Genomic DNA, 21552 nt, shown 5'->3' with positions numbered 1-21552 from the left:
AAGCAGGCTCGCGGCTGGTGGCCCTGACTAATTTGGCCTTCCTTCTCTCCCCACATCCTTCAGCCCATCTCCTTCCCCAGGAAGCAAGTCTAACTTCCACATTTCATCACAGCTGCTTGAGGGACCTTACTCAGGGCATTCGTTCCATAATAAACCAGCAGCCTGGCAAAACAGCATGGATTAAAGGAAGTAATGCCAAATTAAAAGATCTCAGAATACAGAATAACAATCTAAAATTTCAGTCACCACAGCGGTACTATAATCTCATTCTTCATGGACCTCTGAGGGTTATTACTCTGATATACGCAAATGTAGGAAGAGATCATCACAAGCATCTGAGATCCCCATATTTGCTGAGACGGCAGGTCTAAAATCAAAGACTTCCGTGGCACACTCAGGCTTTGGTGTTAGTTGGACCTGAGTTCAAACACCAGACCTGTCACTTAATCAACTGGGTGATCTTAATCAAAGCATACAACTTGTGTGAAACTTCAATTATACACCTATAATGTGAGGGCAATATCTCGGGGTGTTTGTGATCATAAAAGAAAATATAAAGCACCTAACTCAGTGATGGCGAACCTTTTAGAGTTTTCAGTGATACAAACAGCCTGCTGTGGCACACGTGCCATAGGTCCACCCCCACTGACCTAACTTCATGCCTGGAGTAAGCCGGCAGTGGAGGTGGCAAGGGTGGTACTGTCCTTTCCACTGCCTGCCAGGCTGCAGGGTGGATGGAGGGACAGAGTCTGGTTGTGATGTCTGTTTACTTCCTCTAACACAGAGAAAAGTGCTCACATGACTGATTTTTCTTCTTTTTGAAGCACAGATTATTGGTATTGACTTATTCTCCCTCAATTATTAGAAATATTAACTTCTGCTCGGGAGGTCTCAACCTACATTTCTTAAATGCACATTTTTAATGACTTGTTAACACTACAGTTTTTATTTTTTACTTTCTTGTTTGAACATTGTAAAGACAATGTCAGGCTCTTTTATACGGAATCTTACTTCCTTGTTTCTTTCCTTTTAATATTAGACATATTTCTTTCACATTATAACCTCTAATTCTTTTCAATTTGGAGTTTTAAATCACATTTTGCTGTGTTCTTTACCCCTCCTCCTTTTCCCCACGTTTGTTACAATCGCTCTGATTAGATTCAATTGCTTTCTTAGGGTATTTGAATTTTCTGGAATGAATATCAATTGCAGACTCTCGCGAAGACTTTTTAACACTTTCCACCATAAAATTCCACAGGCTTTAAGAATCCCAGCCAGCTTACTTTGACTCATCTCATTTTTCTCTAATGTGTGTCCAAGGTCTTGGATCACTACTATTCACTTCACCCTTTACCAGTAACTAAAATCTGTGTCACTGTTTACAGCGTTGGGGAAAAGGTTATAAGAATGACATTTGTGACACTCGAAGGTATGAAAATAAAAACAGAATTATCCTAGTTTTTTCTGTTTGTCCTTTCTTTTTCAGTGCTGGGGATCAAACCCAAGGCCTCATGCATGCGAGGTAAGCACTCTGCCACTAAGCTACACTAAACAGAGTAATTTCCACAACCTGAAGCACGGCTATGGTAAAGAGTTTGAGAAAACAAAACTTGGCATTCCAGAAGGGAAGTGATGAGATTCAACTAAAGTAAAGGAAACCAGCTTTTTCAACATGATATTAGTCATTAAGGGAAGAAATAAAGTGTCATTTCCTGCGGAGCTTCAAACCTCTTTAAATAGAATGTATTTGTGTACACACACACACACACACACACACACACACACATACACACACAGTGTCATACATTTCAGACAACATAAGATTCATGATGTAAAAGTTCCATACGATTAATATCCTTGCTTTATATTCTCTTCACTTCTGAATTCAATGACTCTAATAAATTTGCCCTAGAAGAAATATCTTTTCTCTATCTGATTCAAACTGCATTATTCTCAAAGGCAGCATTTTATCATGTAAAAATGTCACCAGGAAGGATGAGGAGGGCACAGGTGGAACCGACACAGAGACATTCCTCCTAGCGCAGGAAGTGAGTTTCCTGATTCTTAAAGTGTGTGTGTGTGTGTGTGTGTGTGTGTGTACGCACAGCTCTAGGAGGAGAATCCAAGGACTCATGCATGCCAGATAAATGCCCATCCAAGCCTTGATTCCTAAACAGTAGCCAGTTTAAGAAAACCTAGAAACATAACAGCATTTATTATATACATCAGTCTGGCCCTAAAATCAGAAATCACTGTGGCAAAGACTCCAACATCTGGAGGCTATGGTAGCTGGATCGTAACTGAAGGCGTTCTTTTTAGCCCCATTACTGTAGAGGTTCCTGCTCCTATACAAAGCCTGCCCTGGGCATTCTTGGGCCTGGAATTACAAATACCCGACATGTGGGAGTTACCCTGCACAATCAGATATTTTTCTAAATGCATGGAGAATGCTAGCCAGCTGTGGCCTGAGATTCTAGAAACCAATCTTTCATCTTGAATGCTTCACCTATACTCCCACATTTTCCTTCTTTACAGTTCTTTTGTCTGCTAATATGTTGATTAGATCCACAAAAGACATGGGATCCTGTATAAAAAGGAAAGGTCACTCTGTGCTTTACTACAGAAACTGAAAAACCAAACATGTTTGGCCATTTTTTTGTTATTCATGGTTAAAACAAATAGTGATTCCCTGTCCCCCTTCTGTGTCCACCCAGGTCTGCAAAACTGAAAGCAACTGCCCTAAGCAGGATGTTTACTTCTTAGACTGTCACTGGGTTCCTGCTACCTGTGGACCACCTGAAATCACAGGAGAACACATTCGTAGCAAAAGAAAACAATGGGCATTCTGCCACACCTTGTCTTACGCCATGGGGCAATGCTTTAGCTCAGCTCTTTACTTATGACCACAGTGAGCAGTGTGATGTCACGATTACTAATAAGCAAATAAAGCCTATTTGCTTTTTTCTTCCCATTTTATCAAGGCCAGTTACACAGTTTTTTTGAAAAAGAAAAGCGATCAAGAGTACTTCTCAAAACTTCCATATAACATTTGGACCATATCTCTGTTTCAGTTCCTGATATTGTCTTGTTTTGGTTTTTGAGACAGGGTCTCACTACGTAGTTTGGGCTGGTCTTGAACTCACTACGTGGCCCAGGCAGGCCTCGAATTTACAGTGATCCTTCTGCCTGAGCCTCCTGAGTGCTGAGATTAGAGGTGTTTACTTCCACACCTGGATTCTGATATTGATTTTTTTCAACAAAAAAAGTATCATATATCACTGAACTTAAAAGGACATCAGCCCTCATATGTTCCAAGTACTCATTTTTTGGGTGAAGAATCTGAAGAAGAGAGGCGAAGTGATGAAGCTGAGGCCACAGGGCTGGTAAAGGACAGAGCAATAGAGTAGAACTACCGTCTGAGTTCTCTGAGTTCCTCATTCTGGACCTTTCACCTTCCATGTGACTGGCCCTGAACCACCACTAAGTATAGAAAGGGCCCAAATGAATAATTTTCTGTATAAACATACATAGACACAGTTTTCGCTTGAGGACTATCCCCCAAACACCTTGTGGCAGGGTTTCTTAGGTAGGCACTATTCACAGTTATGGTCAGGTCCCTGTTGTACATTCTAGTGCACTGAGCTGCATCCCTGACCCCACCCAGTGGCAACCCTCACCAAAGTTAAGAAACCCAGAATGTTTCCAAAAGCTGCCAAATGACTTCTGGGAGACAAAGCCACCCCATGAAGAACTAAAGTCATACAGTCATACCTCACACACGTCTATCAGCCACCAGGAAGCCTTTGATCCTTGCTACATGAGATGTCAGAGGTCCGTGAGGACCAGAGGCCTGGGAAGACACCTAGATGGCACCTTCCCTGCTCTCCTCTCCGAAAGACAAAGCAGTGACACTATCTGAGTATGGATGTTTTCAGAAGGGTAACTTCAGAAGAAAAAGAGCAAAAAGGTAATTGTGAAGTGAGATTAAAAAATAATAAAAGAAATGGGAAGAAAGAAAAACAGCAAGAAAGAGAGAAGAAAGGGAAATGGAAGAAGAAAGAGGTCACCAGTGCAATGGGGTGCTAACATTCCACAATTTGTAGGACAGAGAAACCCATTATAAAATAAAGTGTTATATTCTCATCAGGCATGATTTTTTTTTTAAAAGGCAACTGGGTCTCAGGAAAAGGGTCAGGAACTTTCTACAAAGTCATTGTGAGGCTTTGGGAAAAGACCATTGTCTGTATACCATGGACCCCTCAGGGGAGTTCTGTGTGAAGCTCTTTGTTGAAGCTCCATTGGGCTTAAAACTCTAAAGCCCTTTGGAACAGCTTAGCCTGGGGTGTCACCCACGTTAGTGTCCCTGGTGCACAATGAATTTCAGTGGGACTCTGAAGTAATGAATATGACTTTTCACGTCCAGGGTACAATCAATTTTCTTAACTGCTACTTCCCCAAGACCTACTTAATCTCAAAACAGTGCCGGAGAAACAGAAAATCAAGCTCTGTGGATCTTTCTGACTGATCCTCTTCTTCACCGACTCTGGGGGCTTACTGAGCAGCAGCTCTAGATTTCACTCCTTTCCAACACACGTGGATGACAACACGTTTATATCTGAATCTGAATCTGGTCACAGGTCGAGTCACCCTGGACAAGCTGGTCACCCAATTCTTACAGTATTTCCTTCCGTAGGTGCTCAAAAATATCCACTGCATATTTCCTATAAAAGGTTCTTTATTTGAAAAAAATATTGCTTCAGTGAGTTTTCATGGGTGAATTTTTTTAAAAACATCCCTAAGTCTATGATTTGTTAACTCTCCGGTGCTTAGGAGTCCCGCGAGCACCCTGTAAAACTGCAGCCTCTCATCCATTGCCAGTGCGCCTGAGGTAGAGCTTGAGACTGTATTTCTCACAAGCTCCTACCCGATGCTGGCACTTGCGTCTGTGTCACACTGAGTAGCAAGGCTCAAAGTGCGATCCATTCCAAAAGAATCATCTACTGAACTAGATTGTTTCCCTTCTGTAAGAACTTTTCACAGCTGGCTGGTCACGGCTTACCAGGGAAAGTCCAAACTCTCATGAGAAATTGAAGCCCTTCACAATATAACCTCAACTTGGCTTCGGCTCTGCAGACTCCCCTCACCCAGCACGTCCACCAAGACTCAAACACCCCGATTCTGTGATGTTCCCTAGAATTCCAGATACAGCAATTTCCCGGATCAACTCCCCTGTTTGCACTACCTGGGTGGCTCTACGCCCACGCCTTAAGGACCCCTCATCGCCACGGCCTCCCTCGGCCCTCCCCAAGCCCTCTAGAAAAACGTGACTGTTCTTCCTGCCACGCCTTGTACTTGGCATTCAAGTATCTACATTGGTGAGTCTGGTTTTCTGCACTAAGATTATCAAATAAAATTATAAAACCACATGGAGCTTAATTCAGGAGTTACAGAGGCTCTGTTTTCTGACTTTCACATCCCTGGCTCCTGAAGAAAGGAGTTCATCAATAAATCCTCTGAGGAGTTAAAAATTCCACAGGATTTCCCCCAGACTTTGCCCCTACCTCATGAATATTTAAAACCAGAGGTTTGGGGCACCAGAACATACAGCTCACGTACTCAAAAAGATCATCCCTACAGAAGCCCCAGCCCTGTATCCTGGGTGTCTCCTCAATGTCTCCTAGATCAGCGCCATCAGCATAAACAATCTGCCATTTTTAAAAAACAAAAACATACAATCACAACAACTACAACAACCACCTCCTTTGTCTCCAGATCAGTCTCCATCCCGTTTCTTAATTCTCCTTTATAGCAAAGCCCTTCCCCCTGTCCCTGCTTCTTCCCTTTGTCCTCTCTTGACCCACACCTCCATCCTGCAAAGCTGCCCTGGCCAAGGGTCACCAAAGACTGCAGCGTTGCAAAGCAGAAGTCCCTCCCAGACGGCCCCCACTTGATCTACAGACAGCACTGGACACAGCTGCCACTCCTCCCCGAACTCCTTACTTCCCTTGTCTTCTGGGACACAACTTCCTCTTCTTTCTTCTCTTCCCCTAAATCCCCCCACAGCTGCTCTGTTCTGGTCTCCTCCACCAAACACTGTTTTCCTAACTCTAAACACAGAAGGAAACCAAGACTCAGTCCCCGGACCTTCTCTTTACTTTCTCTACTCTTGATCCCCAGGAGGTCACAGTCAGTTGTATGGCTTCAAATACCATCTGTAAACCAAGGATGCACAAATGCATAACTGCACTCCACACCCCTCCCTGAAATCCATACTCATCCAACTGCCTTGAAATGTACATGTCCACAATGAAGTTACTGTCAAACATGCTCACCAAACCTGCTCCTCTTAAAGCCAAGGTTCTGTTCTACCAGGGACTCAAACCACAATCCGGGGAGCATCCTGTCCTCCTTTTTCCTCTCAGACAGACACACGCACACACACGCACACACACACTCCAGCACATCCTGTCGACCTTCAAGACCTCTGCAGAAGCAAAGCACTTCCACTGTCCCCGCTCAAGTCCACTCCACCAACCTTTGCTTGGAACCCAGAAAGGGTGCCAACCTTACCCTCTGCCCGTCTGCACTGCCACAGACTATTTTCCACCCAAAGCCAGAGCAAGCCTTCTCAAATACAGTCAGGCCATTGCACTGCTCTCAAATCCTTCTAAGTGCTTCCTGTCCTCTGAGAACCAGACTCAGTGTCTTCTGCCTCCTTCACATCCGTGGTCCAGATACATCCCCTAGTACTTGCTGCTCCACTCACCCTGCTTCCCACTGCTTCTCCTGCCTCGGGGCCTCTTCCCCGCTTGCTCCGCCCAGACATCCACAAGGGTTACCCTGCGCCTCAGGCAGCCACTCTCCATGTTGCCAGAGCCCGAAGTCCCTGGCTGGCAACCAGGTGACCTGCCTCCATCCTTTTCCATTCTCCTTCACTCTTTGATGTTTATCTTTCTCTGCTAAAATATAAAAAGAGGTAAGGCCTTCCATGTTTGTCCCATTTGTTTTCTCCACTTATTTTATATCTCTTAGCATGATGCCTGGCAAATAGGAGGTGCCTCACGTACTTTTCCTAGATGAATAAATGACTATTGTTAGATAATAAAGAATAAGCCCGTGTTTGTAGGCGGTATGAAAAGGAACATAAGAAACTCTCTTGAACTACATTCTTAACAATATTGTCTTGCTGAGCTACTAATGTGGAAGAAAGACATACTCACTTCCTGATCACCGTCTTGGACTCTGAGGAACTTGGGCTTCCATCTTCACAGCTTGGGTTTGTCAGGTTTCCGTACCTTTACGCACAAAAACAAACGAGCAAGCGAAACAGTCAATGGCATTAGAAAGCTGTTCTGTTCACCTTTAGCCACAGAATAACATGTACACAACTTGGGAGTGATGAAGGCAAAAATATTTATAAATAGCATCAAAATATTGCCATATTATTGACAGTTACTGAATGGGCGTGTCTGCACATTGTACAGAGAAAAGTAATTTAGAACGCTATTTAAAACGTTCTTGTCACATTGAATGTGTCTTTGAAGATTTTAGATTACAGTAGGTTTGTTCTTTCAGCAGGAGAGTCAGATACAAAGAAGGCAAGGCCGCCGGAACTGTGCAGCGCTCCCAACCGGCACTCCTGCCTGCTGCTCTGGCTGCCCTAGGGAGGCACGGCTCTGCTGGCGCCGCTGATGCAGGCCACATGTGGTCACCCAAGGGTGACTCTCCACTGCACGTGGGAGTTGGTCTGGAGAGGACCCTGGAAATGACTATGGATCCGCAAATAAAGGTCGGGACAGTGTTAAGGGCTGGTGACCAGAGTTCTTGTGCTGCAGCCAGAAGCAGCTGTAGGTACACTGAGCCGGGCCCATCCAGACACAGAAACCGAGGAAGAGGGACCCAGGGGTCCAATTTTTTGGAAAGTAAAGGGCGCTTAGATTTTTAAATATCGTTTATTACAAATTTAAATTTTACTAAGTAGATTGAATAGCTGTTCAGCTGTTTGCTGTCCTTCTAACTGCACAGATAAGCAAGCCCGTTTCTTGCAAATATGTCTGGTTTGGTTCCGAGTGTACATTTAGTAAATTCACGTTCAATTCTCAAGGAGGAGTCCCTCTATTCATTTATAATGCCTGGGCTCTTTCTGTAGTTCCTCCTCTTACCCAGGAACAATTCAGAGGCCTGGAGTTTCACATGTTGGTTGTCTGTACCAAGGTTTTGATAACAGAAATTCTATAATTGGTCGGCTTACATTTTTAAAGAACACACTTTTGTCTTGTAATGGGATTAAAGGCCGCAGTACCCTTATGGTTCCTTTTCCCCAGGATTTACAAATCCTTTTATAAATAAAAGCCCACCATCTGGTTTGACTGACTGCCAGTCCATCTGGTGTCCCCAGCACCCCATCCTGGTAGGTCCCAGTTTGTGCCCTTAGGCACACGTGCCCACCCCCCCACCTGCTCCTTTATATAGTTCACCAGCCTTAGGGGTTTCTGGGCCTCCTGAAGATATTTTTCACTGGCCTCTACCCTCTCTGTTCCTCTTCATTCTGTCCACACCTGTTATTTAGAGGGCTTCCTGGGCTACCCTTTGCTCTTCCAGAGATAAGAACTCAGACAAATTAAGATTTACTCAACCCCATGCAAGCCAGGCAGGGATGGGAAACAAAATTCCTACTAAATCAACAGAGTGGGATTTTTTTGGCTCTGTCCTTGGCCACCATCATAGTGAACTCTGTCCTCATGTTCTCACTTGGGGTTTGCTGAAGAAAGCAACATTAGGGTGGGTAGTGAAGAGGCTGGCTCTCGGGAAGTCACTGCTCCTCCCAGAGTGACCCATAAACTCTTCTCCTGCCAGCCCTCAACTGCTAAGGGTGGGACTTACTCTGTTTTGTCACATTAATTAGTGCGATAACTCTCTCACTTTCTCTCTCAGTTGCTCTCTACCTCTCTCAATACTGTGGAAATACCACGCCTTTTATCTTCTGATTGGAAGCAATGAGAGATAGAAACAAAGGGGTAACGCTTACAGGGAAGGACACACACTTTACAATTGAGATTTTTCAGTTTTGTACTGTATGTTTCCAGATCTTCCTATTCTTTGTTTCTACTTTAGCTTCTCCTGCTTGTCTGCTCTTTCTCTGCATTTTTCCATGCAGATTTAGATAGCACCAATACCTACTGCAGTACCCCCCCTCCCCCGCCCCACCAGTGCGATGCCGCAATGTACACTCAGGTGGTGTCAAGAGAGACTAGGCACTGGTGAGCAAAGGTCTTGCACATGTATTCCCCTGCAGCATTTGCAGTGGCTCAGACGATCATGCATGCGTTTGTTGGCTACCAGAGCACCTACAGGTTCACAGACAGGGCCACAGTGATTGTGATGATGAGTGGGAGATGTGGAGGAGCCATCAACAATAACAAGGCACATGCAGCAGAGCAGAGCCCAGCTGCTCAGGCTCAGACCTTGCAGATATCCCTGACTACACTCTCCCAACTCTCAGGAAACCCTCAGGGCTCAGCCTTTGCAACACACCCCTGAATGGAAACACTTCTCAGTTCTGTCGGTCTACCCTGGCTCAAAATGTCAGTGCAACAGCAACATAACTAGTGTAATCGCCTGGCTTCTGCACAAGCTGCCATGATGTCACAGTGGTCTTGCTCGATGTAAATCAGATCGTGTCACTGTGCCATTCAAAACCGCCACAGCTCCCATCTAAGAAAACCCCAAATAATCACAGGCCCTGAATTATCTGCCCAGTAACTCTACCTACTCCTCTCGCAATCCCCCCAGGCCCTCTGGCCAGCCCTCGCCCCCACCCAGACACCCACACCCTTGCGCTCTGCACTCGCTTCTGTTTCTTCTCCCACCTACGCCACAGGCCAGCTCCCTCAGCTCCATGAGGCTGCTCAATGCTACCTTATTAGTGAGGTCTTTCCTGACCGTCCTGTTTAAAGCACGAAATGACTCACATCATTTCCTTTACCGTCCTACTTCTATCTATAGCTTTGAATACCTTCTAATATACTGTAAAATTAACTTATTGTGCTGTCCATTAGAATACATGCTCCATAAAACCAAGATTTGTATCTCTATTGCTCACTTCTCTGTCTCTGTCTCTGTCTTTCCCCTCTCCCCCTCTCTCTTTTTGCAGTGCTGGGGATTGAACCAGAGATGTTCTACCACTCAGCTACATCTCCAGCCCTTTTTATTTTTTATGTTGAGGCAGGCCCTTCCTAACTTGACAATGCTTGGCTTGAATTTACAATCCCCCTGCCTTAGCATCACAAGTGCTAGGATTAGCCCTGGGCGGTACACCACCACACCCAGTTCTTTTTACTACTTTTGGAGTTTAAAATGGTGCCTGCACCTGACAGGTACAGAAGAACTATTTGCTGTGAGCAAATGAGTGATCTGCGGGTTCTGCAAACAGACATGATAATGAACCTCCCCACTGCTGGGTCCAGATTTGCCTCTGCAGAAGCACCATCTGGCCCCAAACTTATACAAGTGCCTTAGCCTGTCTTCGCTCGCATTTTTTTTTAGGCAGGATCTCGCGGTGCTCAGGCTGGCCTCAAACTCATTGCTATCCTCCTGCCTCAGCTTCCTAAGTGCTTGAATTATAGGTGTACACCACCACACCTGGCTTCTGATTCATTTTTAAGGTTTTAGGAGCATAACAAGCTTTGAAATAGTAGTGATTACTCAAAAGATCTAATAATAAGTTAAAAAAAAAGTTTGAAGTTTTTTAAAACTGAGATCTTGAATGTATAAGCAGTATGAAGATGCAAAAGCACCAAGGAAGGGGCTGGGGATTTAGCTCAGTGGCAAAGCGCCTGCCTGGCAAGTACAAGGTCGTGAGTTCGGTTCCCGGTACCAGAGAAAAACCAAAAAAAAAAAAAAAAAGCACCAAGGAGACTTCCAGACATAAGATAAAATTAAAGAGCCAGGGACCCTCTGGACTTAACCGACTGGAGCCGGAGTGATTACTTGCCACTCACATTTCTCATCATTAAGGAGAATTAATGCTTTACAGAAATGAAAATAGACTACAGTGGGTGAAAAGGGAAAAGACAGCATGGAAAAGGGAAAAAATGCAAGTCAGTTACTTTATTAGTGTCTCTTGGTTCATTAAAAAGGAAGGTTTGTGCTAATATGGATTGAAGAAATTTTTATGCCCCATCTTGTACCCTGAGCAACTACTTTAAAGATAACAATATGTGTTAACTATTGTTATTCTACTATTTTGTTATGAAATTGTGTTTTACAGGGGCTGGGGATTTAGCTCAGCGGCACAGCACCTGCCTGGCAAGCACGAAGTCATGACTTCAATTCCCAGTATGGAAAAAAAAAAAAATTGTATTTTACCTTTTTTCCATAAAATAAAAGAACAAAAGAAGAAATGAAACTAGACTCCCATTGGAATCTAGAATTCTCTGATGTTCATTTGGGTCTGTTTTATTAGGTTAAGAATACGCTTTGATGTTTCCCGGAACCCGTACATAGTTTCCCATCAAAAATTAAAGTCAAGTTTGATTCTTTTACTCCAGCAGAGTAAATAAGGGACATGCATATGTGTGCTTAATTAATGGAGTCAAAAAGCCACAGACAAATCTGCCAGCAACGTCACCTCCAATTTCTGCAAAACTTCCCTGGGACTTAAGATCAAAGCTCCAACCTCGTAAGAAGTCTTACCAATGAGCAACTGCCCTTTTGTAAATGGTCACTTATAAATTTATATTAAAATACCAATTCTCAGATGACCTTTGACGGTTTTCTGTTATCACAAGGTAAAAGAACAATTTACAAATTCTCCCAGAGTACAGCCTTTAACAATCATTTACAATAGCCTAAAAACTGCTAGAAAATAGAAAAAAATCTAACAATCTTTAACTGGGTGCTGATAGTTAAACAGGAAAGAGTGATTTCCAGAGAGAATGTCTGGATTCCTTAGACCCTATCTGGGCAGATGAAATGTTTAATATGTGTTTGAAGGGAAGGAGCAGGGCATTTGTGGCTCAAAGAAATCCTAAGATAAAGTTATCCCCAGGGACAGTATCTTTGGTGGGGGGTGGCTTTCTAACCTTTGCCCCTCAATGGGAAAGTTTCAGCAACACCAGACCAGGATGGAAGTAATCCTGAAGAACTTTGCAAGCTCTACTTGATTCTGGCAAAATGAACTTATTATATCCAATACTAGTGAACTTATATCCCAGGCATTGTGCTGACCACCTTACATGGACTGTTCCTTTTGATTCTCACAATAATCCTCCAGGGAGGTATTATTATCCTAGTTTTACATATAAGACAAAACCAGGGGGCTGGGGATTTAGCTCAGTGGCAAAGCGCCTGCCTGGCAAGTGCAAGGTCGTGAGTTCGGTTCCCGGTACCAGAGAAAAACAAAAAAAAAAAAACAAAAAAAAGACAAAACCAGGCCCAGAGAGCCTAAACAATACACTCTGGAAGACACAACTATGAGTGAAACTGGGATTTGACTTTCGATAATCAGGCTCTAGCGCCTAGCTGTAAGTCCCCACCCTCCTGTACAAGTCACAAGGTCCTATTCACTCATTCAGTTTATGTCTCCCTCTACCACATTATAACTCTTTACGGTTAGAAACCCTGAACCATTCATTCATTCACTAATCCATTCTTTCACCATTTAATCCTCATTCAATGAAATCACTTATTAAACACTATGTCCAGGTATTGTTTTAGGCAGAAGGAATGTAGCAGCAAACAAACCAAGTCCCTGTTTTCATGAAGCAAAAATTGTAGTGGGGGAGATCAGAAAATGATAATTAGTTAATATATGCCAAATCAGACAGTGAGGGGCTGGGGATTTAGCTCAGCGGCAAAGCACTTGCCTGGCAAGCGCAAGGTCATGAGTTCGGTTCCTGGTACCGGAGAAAAACCAAAAAAAAAAAAAAAAAAAAAAAAACCAAATCAGACAGTGAATGGTGCATGGGGAAAAAAAATAAAGCTGGGAAAGTGTCCAGGCATGATAGAAGGTCAGAGGTTGCTATTTCACATGGAGTATTGTTCTAGATAGGCCCAATGTGAGGGCAATAATTAAGTGACCTGCCAGAAAGTGGAGTGTGCCATGTGTATTCCTAAGGAAAGAGCCTTCTAACAGCAGGAAGATTCACTACAAAGGTCTTGGAACAGTGGGAGGGTGATGTTTTTAAGGAACATAAAGTAAACCAATAAAGAGCAGAGCCCAGTGCACAGGAGGTGGGGCACACAGGAAGCAGAGACAGGTCACGATGGACTGGTGGACCATGGCAAGCACTTTGGTTTTAGTCTTTTATCTTGCTTACAGCCACATCCCCTAAGTCTACACATATAGACACCCTAGAAGCAGTTGCTAAATGAACTGATTACTTTCTACCACCATGAAGAAAAGGCTGGGGAGGGAAAAGAAAGGAGATACTCAGTGGGGATGGCACAAGACTAGAAAGGAGAAGGAAAAAGAAAGACCTCACATGAAGCCGCTGGCTCCAAGACCTCTGAATAGCTTTGCTTTTTTTAATAAGCTCCAGCCTTGGAACAGCCTAGGCATTTTTCTTTAACTGACCCACAAGAACACAGGTCAGGTATGAGAAAAATGTTCAGAAGCTGACCTTGACTGGGGAGAATGGCATGGGTGGAATATCTGTAGATGTCTGGAACACCAAGTAAGCCTGGGTGAAGACTTTGGGCTGTATCCTACGGAGCAGCAAGAGGGCTGTTTTCAATCACTCTGAATAAAACCCTCCGAGGCAGGCACCTCTCGGCCCAAGTCTAACCTGAGGACTGGGCCACAGCCACCAAGCCTACCTTGGAAAAATCTTGCTCCTACAACCAAGTTGGTTGCTCAGAGGAAGACAAAAGTCAGAGAAAAGAAGATGAAAACTTCTCATTGTCCCGAAGAAAGGAAGTCCCAGCAGAGAAGCCTGTGTTCCTGTGTTGTGCTTTCTGTTCATGAAGTCTAGTTCTCTGGGCACAGTTTTTCCATGGTTGGAAAAAGCTAGAAGACACCAAAAGAGCTCCCTTCCGTCTTCCCAGCCTTTTCTAGGAAGAGTCTCCACTGTCCTCACCCTTCAGTTCTCCACAAGATCTCCGTGGTGGCCCCTGGCAGTGGACACAACATTAGCAGCAAAAAGTACCCAGGGCTTCTGCTCTCCTTGACAATCACAAAATACTAACAATTTTCCTGCAAAATAACACCTTCATTCCCAGCCCCAACCTATCACTGTCCAAAGAGAAGACCAAGAACAGATGTCATGGGCATCTCTTACTGCCCTTTGTTTCTTATCAAAAAGACCGAGATCTAAGCATATCTGCTCTCACACCCCTGCCACAGAGCTTCCTCTTGTTCCATTCCAAATCCCTGCCATCCATTTCATTTCTCTGGCTTGGTTCTGCACTCAGAACCTTGTGGGTCATCAGTGTCTTTTCCTTCCACTTCTAGCTCCTTATCATTCTAAACCAAATTCCAAGTCCAGTTTGTTAGCATACCACAGTTGTGGTGCCTGCGACAAATGACAACAGAAAAAGCAGGGATAGGAGGAAGACAGGGAAGAGGCATCACTCAGTCAACGACACGCTCCATTAATGAGCCTAGATTTTTCTCAGCTTTAAGATGAGTTAGCATATTATTAACAAATCAGTCCAACTCTGGGGCTCAGTTTTTCCTAACCACAAGAAGCTGGTATTGCAGAACTCTTCAAGAAGCTTATGAAGCATATTATGCAAAAACAAGCACAACGAATATGAGTTTGGTATCATGGCATCTTGTCATTTTTAAAACTACTTTTCTCTCCCATGCTTACAAAAAAACTCAGTGTAGCTCAATTTATTTAAATTGGTGTTTACTGGCAAGTTTATTTATTTATTTTTTATTTATTTATTTTTTGGTTTTTCTCCGGTACCGGGAACTGAACTCACGACCTTGCGCTTGCCAGGCAGGCGCTTTTGCCGCTGAGCTAAATCCCCAGCCCCTACTGGCAAGTTTAGAAGAAGCCAAATGCAAAAGAATTGTGTTTCCCAGGTCTGGGGGCCAGATGTCACTCTCAGAGACAGAGATTATAAAAGTATAAATACTTTTCAAAAGTCAAGTAAGAGAGTAGTGATAAGAAAAGCACAAAATTAATTCGAACAGACAAGCCCTTTTCCTTTCCAAGACTTAGAAACATTTTTTTAAAAACCATTAAATTTGCTTTAATGAACTATTAAATGCACTATATTTAATGAGATTAATTAATTTACTTTTCACAACCATACTTAGGGGATTTTTGCTCCAATTGTAAGCGAGGGCCAGTGCAGTCCTTTGACTCACACAGGCCACCTATATGTCCCCTGTGACCTGTGCTAGGGACCCTTTGCCTGAAGGGTCATAACGCAGGGTTCCTGGAATGAATTTATAAAGAAATCCCCTAAATTATACATGAAATGTTATGATATTTTGTGCTTTTGGGGGAGCTTTTTTCTAAATAGAGGGTCCACAGTTTTTGCAGGAGTTTTGATCAATTTCTTCTGCCCATTGCTACAAAAATAGTCAAAACCACTCCTTGAGCTTATCAAGCTGTATTTAAAGCTTCCCGGTTACCACTCAGAATACCACGTTGCCTTTCAGTTTCTTCTCAGTTTTGTCATTTCCAAATATCAGCGTATGTTTTTTAAAAATCTTTTGGGCAATTCTGTATTCTTTTGGGAAAAACAAGATAACTGCATGTCCTATTTCCCTTTGCCAAATGAGGTGGGAAAAGGGTTACTTCAGGGAAACATTTTTATCTCCTGGGTCTTATAAATCCCATTTCAGGAAAAGAAATCCAGGTGGTTACGATCTGAGGTGAAGCTGTTGACAGCGTCCCTTCAGTGTCTACTTGAACAACCATCATTGCCATCCCATAAAGCTAGAGTTCTGCAGTCACTGCTCGTTCCCATGGAGAATTCCTATGGTGCTGCTGGGTGGGAGTAGCATCTACTTGGAAAAAGTAAATAAAGAGTTCCCAAAGACAACCAACCCAGCAGGGAAGAGAACTTATTTCCATTTTCTCTCATGTGATTATGGTTGGATGTAATTCTAAAGCAGTACGAGATTAAAGTTTTCTGGTTAACCCAAAGCAATTGGCATAGTTACAGGGAGAAAATAGTAACAATGCCTGTTGTGTTGAGGCTGAGCCTTTTGTTCCAGCGCTCTTCCTGGAACTGACTGTGTGGGCCACAGCTGAGCAGGGCATGAGATCCTGACCAGAACAAAGGTGAAGGCAAACACCTGACCCTTACCATCTTTGAGCCCAGGAGCACTGGATTTTTGGAGTCCATTTCCCTAACAAGAATTCCTTGTTTTTTATCTGCTGCTGTTACAACAAATTACCCAAACAGTGGCTTCAAACAAATGTACTGTTTTATAGTTATGTACATGAGAAGTCCAACGCAGGAGTCAATGAGCTAAAGTCAAGGCGTCAACAGGGCTGCGTTCCCTTCCAGAGGAAGGCTGTTTAATTGCCTTTTCTGCTTCTAGGAGAGGCCTGTGTCCCTTGACTTGTGGCCTCCTTCCGCCTTCTTCAAAGCAACATAGCATCTAATAGTGCAGTACTGTTCTCATCCTCAGAACCCATCTCTGACTCTCTTGTGCATCTGTTTTTCATAGTTAAGAACCCTTGTGATCACTAACCCACCTAGATAATCCAAGATAATCTTACTTTAATATCCATTTAATTAGCAACCTTAATTACATCAGTAACTGAAATTCCCTTCGCCAATGACTTAACATATGCATAGCTCCCGGGGATCAGAATTTGGACATCTTTTGGGGCTGTTATTCTGCCCACCAGAGATTGATGTGTAAATTACTATACATGTTATATTTCCTATTGTTGTAAGTTTTCTCCTCCACCTGATAAAAGCACGAACCAACAAAAGCACGGGACCTATCTGGAAGGACAGGCCCTGTAAGTTCTCAATGCTCTTCTCTGTTAGACGTGTTTCACTACCCAAAGTTCCTCCTAGCCTTTGTTACCATCCAGTCTTCACTTCCTCATAGTCATAGGAAATAAGATCTGAGTTCAACTTATCCTCTAACAACTTGCCTTTGTTATTAACTCATAACATACCCAAGAAGTGTTTTGCCTAGAGAGTCAGCAACATCTAGACCTAAAGAAAATCTACTTAAACTCATTGACTGTCATAAAAATCCTAAGAAATGGCCTTCATTTATAAAGAAATTCTCACCATAACCCAGATATCCGGGATATCTGTTTTAAGCTAGACACAAAGAAATGTTAAGATTTCCTGAAAGCTTTCCCTCTAGATAAATGAGATGAGCATCCTGGAGCCAACTGACCAATAAATCTCACATTTTCATGCACAGGAGCACAAAAGACTCACGGGTAACAGCTCTACCTGTTTCCATTTGGCACTGCAGGGAGTTGGGGGTTACTAAATTAATGGAAAATGGAATGTTGTTATTTTGAAAATATCTCCAATATAAGTGAAAGAAGTCAAACGTTAATATGTAAGTCTTAGAAAAAAAAACCAAAACCAAAACCAAAAGTTTAATAGTAACAAAAGTTACTATGAATGTTAGTATCTTAAGAGATCAGCACTTGGAGGTCACACAGGGCCATCACAGTAAGATGTTATGAGACCCTCCAATTGGGCTAAGTTTCCAGTATCTGCTTCTTACAGCTATTTCTGCTGATAATCTGGCTTTCTTGGACACAGAAGACTAGAGGGAAGATACAGAAACCATGACTCCTACTAAAAGAAGAGAAAGTAAGGGAATTTTCTTATTTCTATGAGCAAGGCATGCCAACATGAATCTATGAATATTTAAAAAGAGCCTAGTCTAATTCCAGCATTCAATTTAAAAAAAAAAACAATCATTTGTAAGAGAGGCTTAACAAATAGTAATTTAAAACATTCAATATAAATCTCAAAAATGTTTACCCAGTTTCTTACACTAAGAAAGCATTTGAGGAGGGAGTGGGTTTGTACTATGTGCTTTTTACAGAAAGTTTACTACTGTACTACTACTTGATAGCTCCTAAGAGGGAGGGCCTATTGTTATGGAATTTTGTTTTACTTTTTTTCCATAACATAAAAAATAAATAAATAAAGTGCATACTCAGTCCTCACTTCCTTGACAATGATGGTACAAATCTACAGATATATTTACCTCTCCCACTAAATACAGGGAGTAGTTGAGTAATGTACACTGCTGTACCTTCCACGTACCTGCTCATAACAGGCAAATAAAATAACTCCTACTGCAGGCACCATTCCTCTTTGAGGGTAGAACAGTGAGCAAGACAGACAAGACTCTGAGTAGGGAACATACTCAAGAAATAGGCAAGATAAGTTAAATTTAAATAATTGTAAATCTCACCAAAAAAAGAAAGAAAACAAGGTAATGGTTATCTCTTAAGCATTTAGTATATTCCAGCCAAGATACTAAGAACTTCACCTGCTATCCAGTCTAAACCTCATGTTGTAGTTAGGGGCTTACAAGGGGAAACAACACAATACAAGACACTTAAATATAAGATTATTTTATAATAGTCACCGAAAGAGTTATATACAAAAAAGGGCAGGAAAGCTGTCCACACACTAAAGACCAAAGAATCCAGCTGAGGGCCTGGATTCCAAGGTAAAGTCCTGCATGAGTCTGGCTGAAGACCTAAAGCCTATAACAATGCACCATATGAGTTCAACTGGAGGCCAAGAGTCCACAACAATGCCTCATGCAGGCCTGTTTCATGGATCTGCGCCGGGAAGGCCCAAAGGTCAGGGTAGAACCTAGAAAGTCTGTGCCAGTGAGATGAATGATCTTTGCTAGCAGGCTAAGGGATCTGCACTGGAGCCAAGAAGGGATGCTCAAAGTAAGAACCAGAGCTCCCTGAAAAGTACCACAGCCATGTTCAGCAACAGTGAGGGGTCTGAGCTCCTCTGATGGTAACGGCCCAGTTCCCATCAGGAAAGCCAATGCCACAAGCAATGCATCATCATCTTCCCCTCCGGAGCCAGGAAGTGAAGATCAAAGTGAGGACCAGAGCTCCACCAAAGTGAACCACAGCCATTCTCAGCGACAGTAAGGTCCCAACCTCCTTCAGTGATAAGAACAGCGGAGTTCATCAGGAAAGTCAGCATGACAAGCTCTTCCAGGAAAACTAACAGCTCCCTACAGTGTCTCCTCTTCTTCTCCAGTTCTCGTTTTTATGGTGTTGGCAACAGTCCTCAGGTGGGCCTCCCACACCTAGCACCATGCTGGTTCAGTTCAGCTGGGTATTACAAGCTGGCCACCAGTTGTCAATCCACCAAACCTCATAACAACCCTATAAATTAGGTACTAGTTTATATTCTCCTCTTCTAGATGAGGAAACTAAAGCTAGAAAGACAAATTGCTTAGTGCAGAGTAGGGAGTGTTAGCCAGCTTTCCATTACTCTAACAAATACCTGTGATAATCAATTTATAAAGAGAAAGGGCTTATTTTGGCTCTAGGTTTTAGGGGTTCCCATCTGTGCCTGGTTGACCTTGTTGCTTTTGGGCGTATGGCAAAGAAAGGGCCTGAGTCCCTCTATCCATTTGGAGGCCCACCCCAAAGGAACCAGAAAATTCCGACCAGGTCCTGCCCCTTACAGGCTCTACCACCTCCCCAGAGTGGATAGGCTTACAATATCAGTCTTTGAGAAATACTTGTGATCTAAACTGGATTCAAATTCAAGTTTTTTGAACCCTATACCCATACTCTTTATTATACTATATGCTGAACACACAGACCTCATAACTAAAAGATAGGCCAGTTGCTTTTTCCCTAAGTATTTTAAAACTCTGAAAGAAAAAAGAAGCATATCTGACAAAGTCCTTGTTAGTAAAAAGAATCTTTCCAAGCTTTACATTTGACCAATTCCTCCCTATGCTGTGGAAGAACTGGCTTCTCCAGCAAGGGTGGCTCCATTCTTGCTAATCAGTATATCACCTTTTGTACACAGAAGTGTTACTGCTCCAGGTGGCATAAAGTATAGATTTAAAGTTACATAAATCCACCCAGACTTCGTCATTTGACATCATGCACTCCCCAAGAACAGTGCCTCGGGGAAGTACAGTAGTTTATGGAGGTCAGAGATTTGGCCAATAAATACATAGAAGTACTCCAGACATACAGACACAACAGTGACCTTTCTGATCCACAGTCTAACTACCTAAGATCAAGGGCCATCATGCAGTTTTACTTGGATAAAGTCTCTCTGGCATAGCCTCTGTCATAAAACCTAGCTATCATCTCCCAGTGGTTATATGAATTTTAATTAATGCATTTATTCATATGTGTGTTTAGCATTACATGCTCCCACTAGACATTATGTAGAAGAAGGCAGGAACCACAGCAGGCTCTGCCACTATTATATACATAGCACCATGTACAGTACATGCTACATAAGAAATAGCTGCTAAATACTGCTTGAGTAGACAAACGAATAATAGCATAGATGTTCCAGTAAACTGCCCATAACTGTGTGAAGGAAGTTGCCCTCAGGAAATGAAGCTTCTAAGGAAAATCAATTGAAGAAGTAGTGAGAAAAAATGACTAAGAGGGGATCCTAAATAATCCCTTCCTTTTAAAATCACATTTACAAATCATGAGAGGTGAGATGGTACAAAAAGACCTTCTGAGTCATAAAGGCATATGTTTTAATTCTGGCTCTGCTACTTACTGATTGAATGTTTCTGAGCTACAGTTTTCTCATCTGTGAACACGGGGTTATAATAAGCAAACTAAAAGAGATACAGTGTGTGAAAATACGCACCAAGCAAACAGGGGAAAAAGAAATAAGTTCAAAGAGATATTGAATAAGCCTCTTCTCTGTGACATAAACAAGCAAGTTCAAGGCAGACCATGGTCTTAAAGCTTAGACAGCTTCAACCTTTAACCTCCCCAAGAGTCTTCCACTGGGAGAAATCACTGGAAATAAAGGGAGTAATTCAGACCTTTCCTTGGCACTTTCCACACTACAATCCCAGCATGGTCATGGTTTGGGGAGACATAACTCACCCTATTATGCTTGGTCATAGCACCCTGCTAACTTCTGATAGCAGAGAAAGAGGGTGTTTGGGAAACACCCCAAGAGGTAGCCACTGTGACAGCCACCTGGAGAAAGATCCACTTTTTTGTATAGACATTTCATGGTTCTCAGGATCACAAGCTGAAGGGGGATTCTGTCTCCACTTGAGGCTGGGCATTTTAAAAACATAGTGAGAACAATAGATTTTTAACTACAGTGCATGCTTAAAATTAGAGAAAATAAAATCTCAAACCCCCAATCCAAACAGTCAACTCGTAATTCAATAACTTTCTCTTGACTTGAAAGGAAGCTAGTGTAGCCTAGAATGAGCCTGAGCCATTGTGAGATGTGCAACGAACAGGAGTCCTTACCCCAAGTAAGGGACAAAGTAAACACTCAGAACTAGCCATACATGACTTAAAACCACTGTCTAGTGGTCAATCACAGAGGCATGTATTAGCACAATGTAAAAAAAATTATAAAAAAATAAAGAGGAAGTCCCAGAAA

At 42.8% G+C, this 21552-nt stretch overlaps 1 protein-coding gene across 4 annotated transcripts in view; it reads right to left on the bottom strand.

The window, feature by feature from the left end:
• Positions 1-21552, bottom strand: part of Rgl1 (ral guanine nucleotide dissociation stimulator-like 1) — a 251401-nt gene that overhangs the window by 51544 nt on the left and 178305 nt on the right. For all 4 annotated transcript variants that reach the window (XM_005375044.2, XM_005375043.2, XM_005375046.2 and 1 more), the window contains one exon: positions 7221-7295. In XM_005375044.2, coding sequence (XP_005375101.1) covers positions 7221-7295 — 75 coding nt within the window. The remainder of the gene's footprint in view (positions 1-7220; positions 7296-21552) is intronic.

This window comes from Chinchilla lanigera, unplaced genomic scaffold (assembly GCF_000276665.1).
Source record: "Chinchilla lanigera isolate Chin_1 unplaced genomic scaffold, ChiLan1.0 scaffold00005, whole genome shotgun sequence".
NCBI classification, from domain to species: Eukaryota; Metazoa; Chordata; class Mammalia; order Rodentia; family Chinchillidae; genus Chinchilla; species Chinchilla lanigera.
This window is presented reverse-complemented; position numbering and strand designations above follow the sequence as displayed.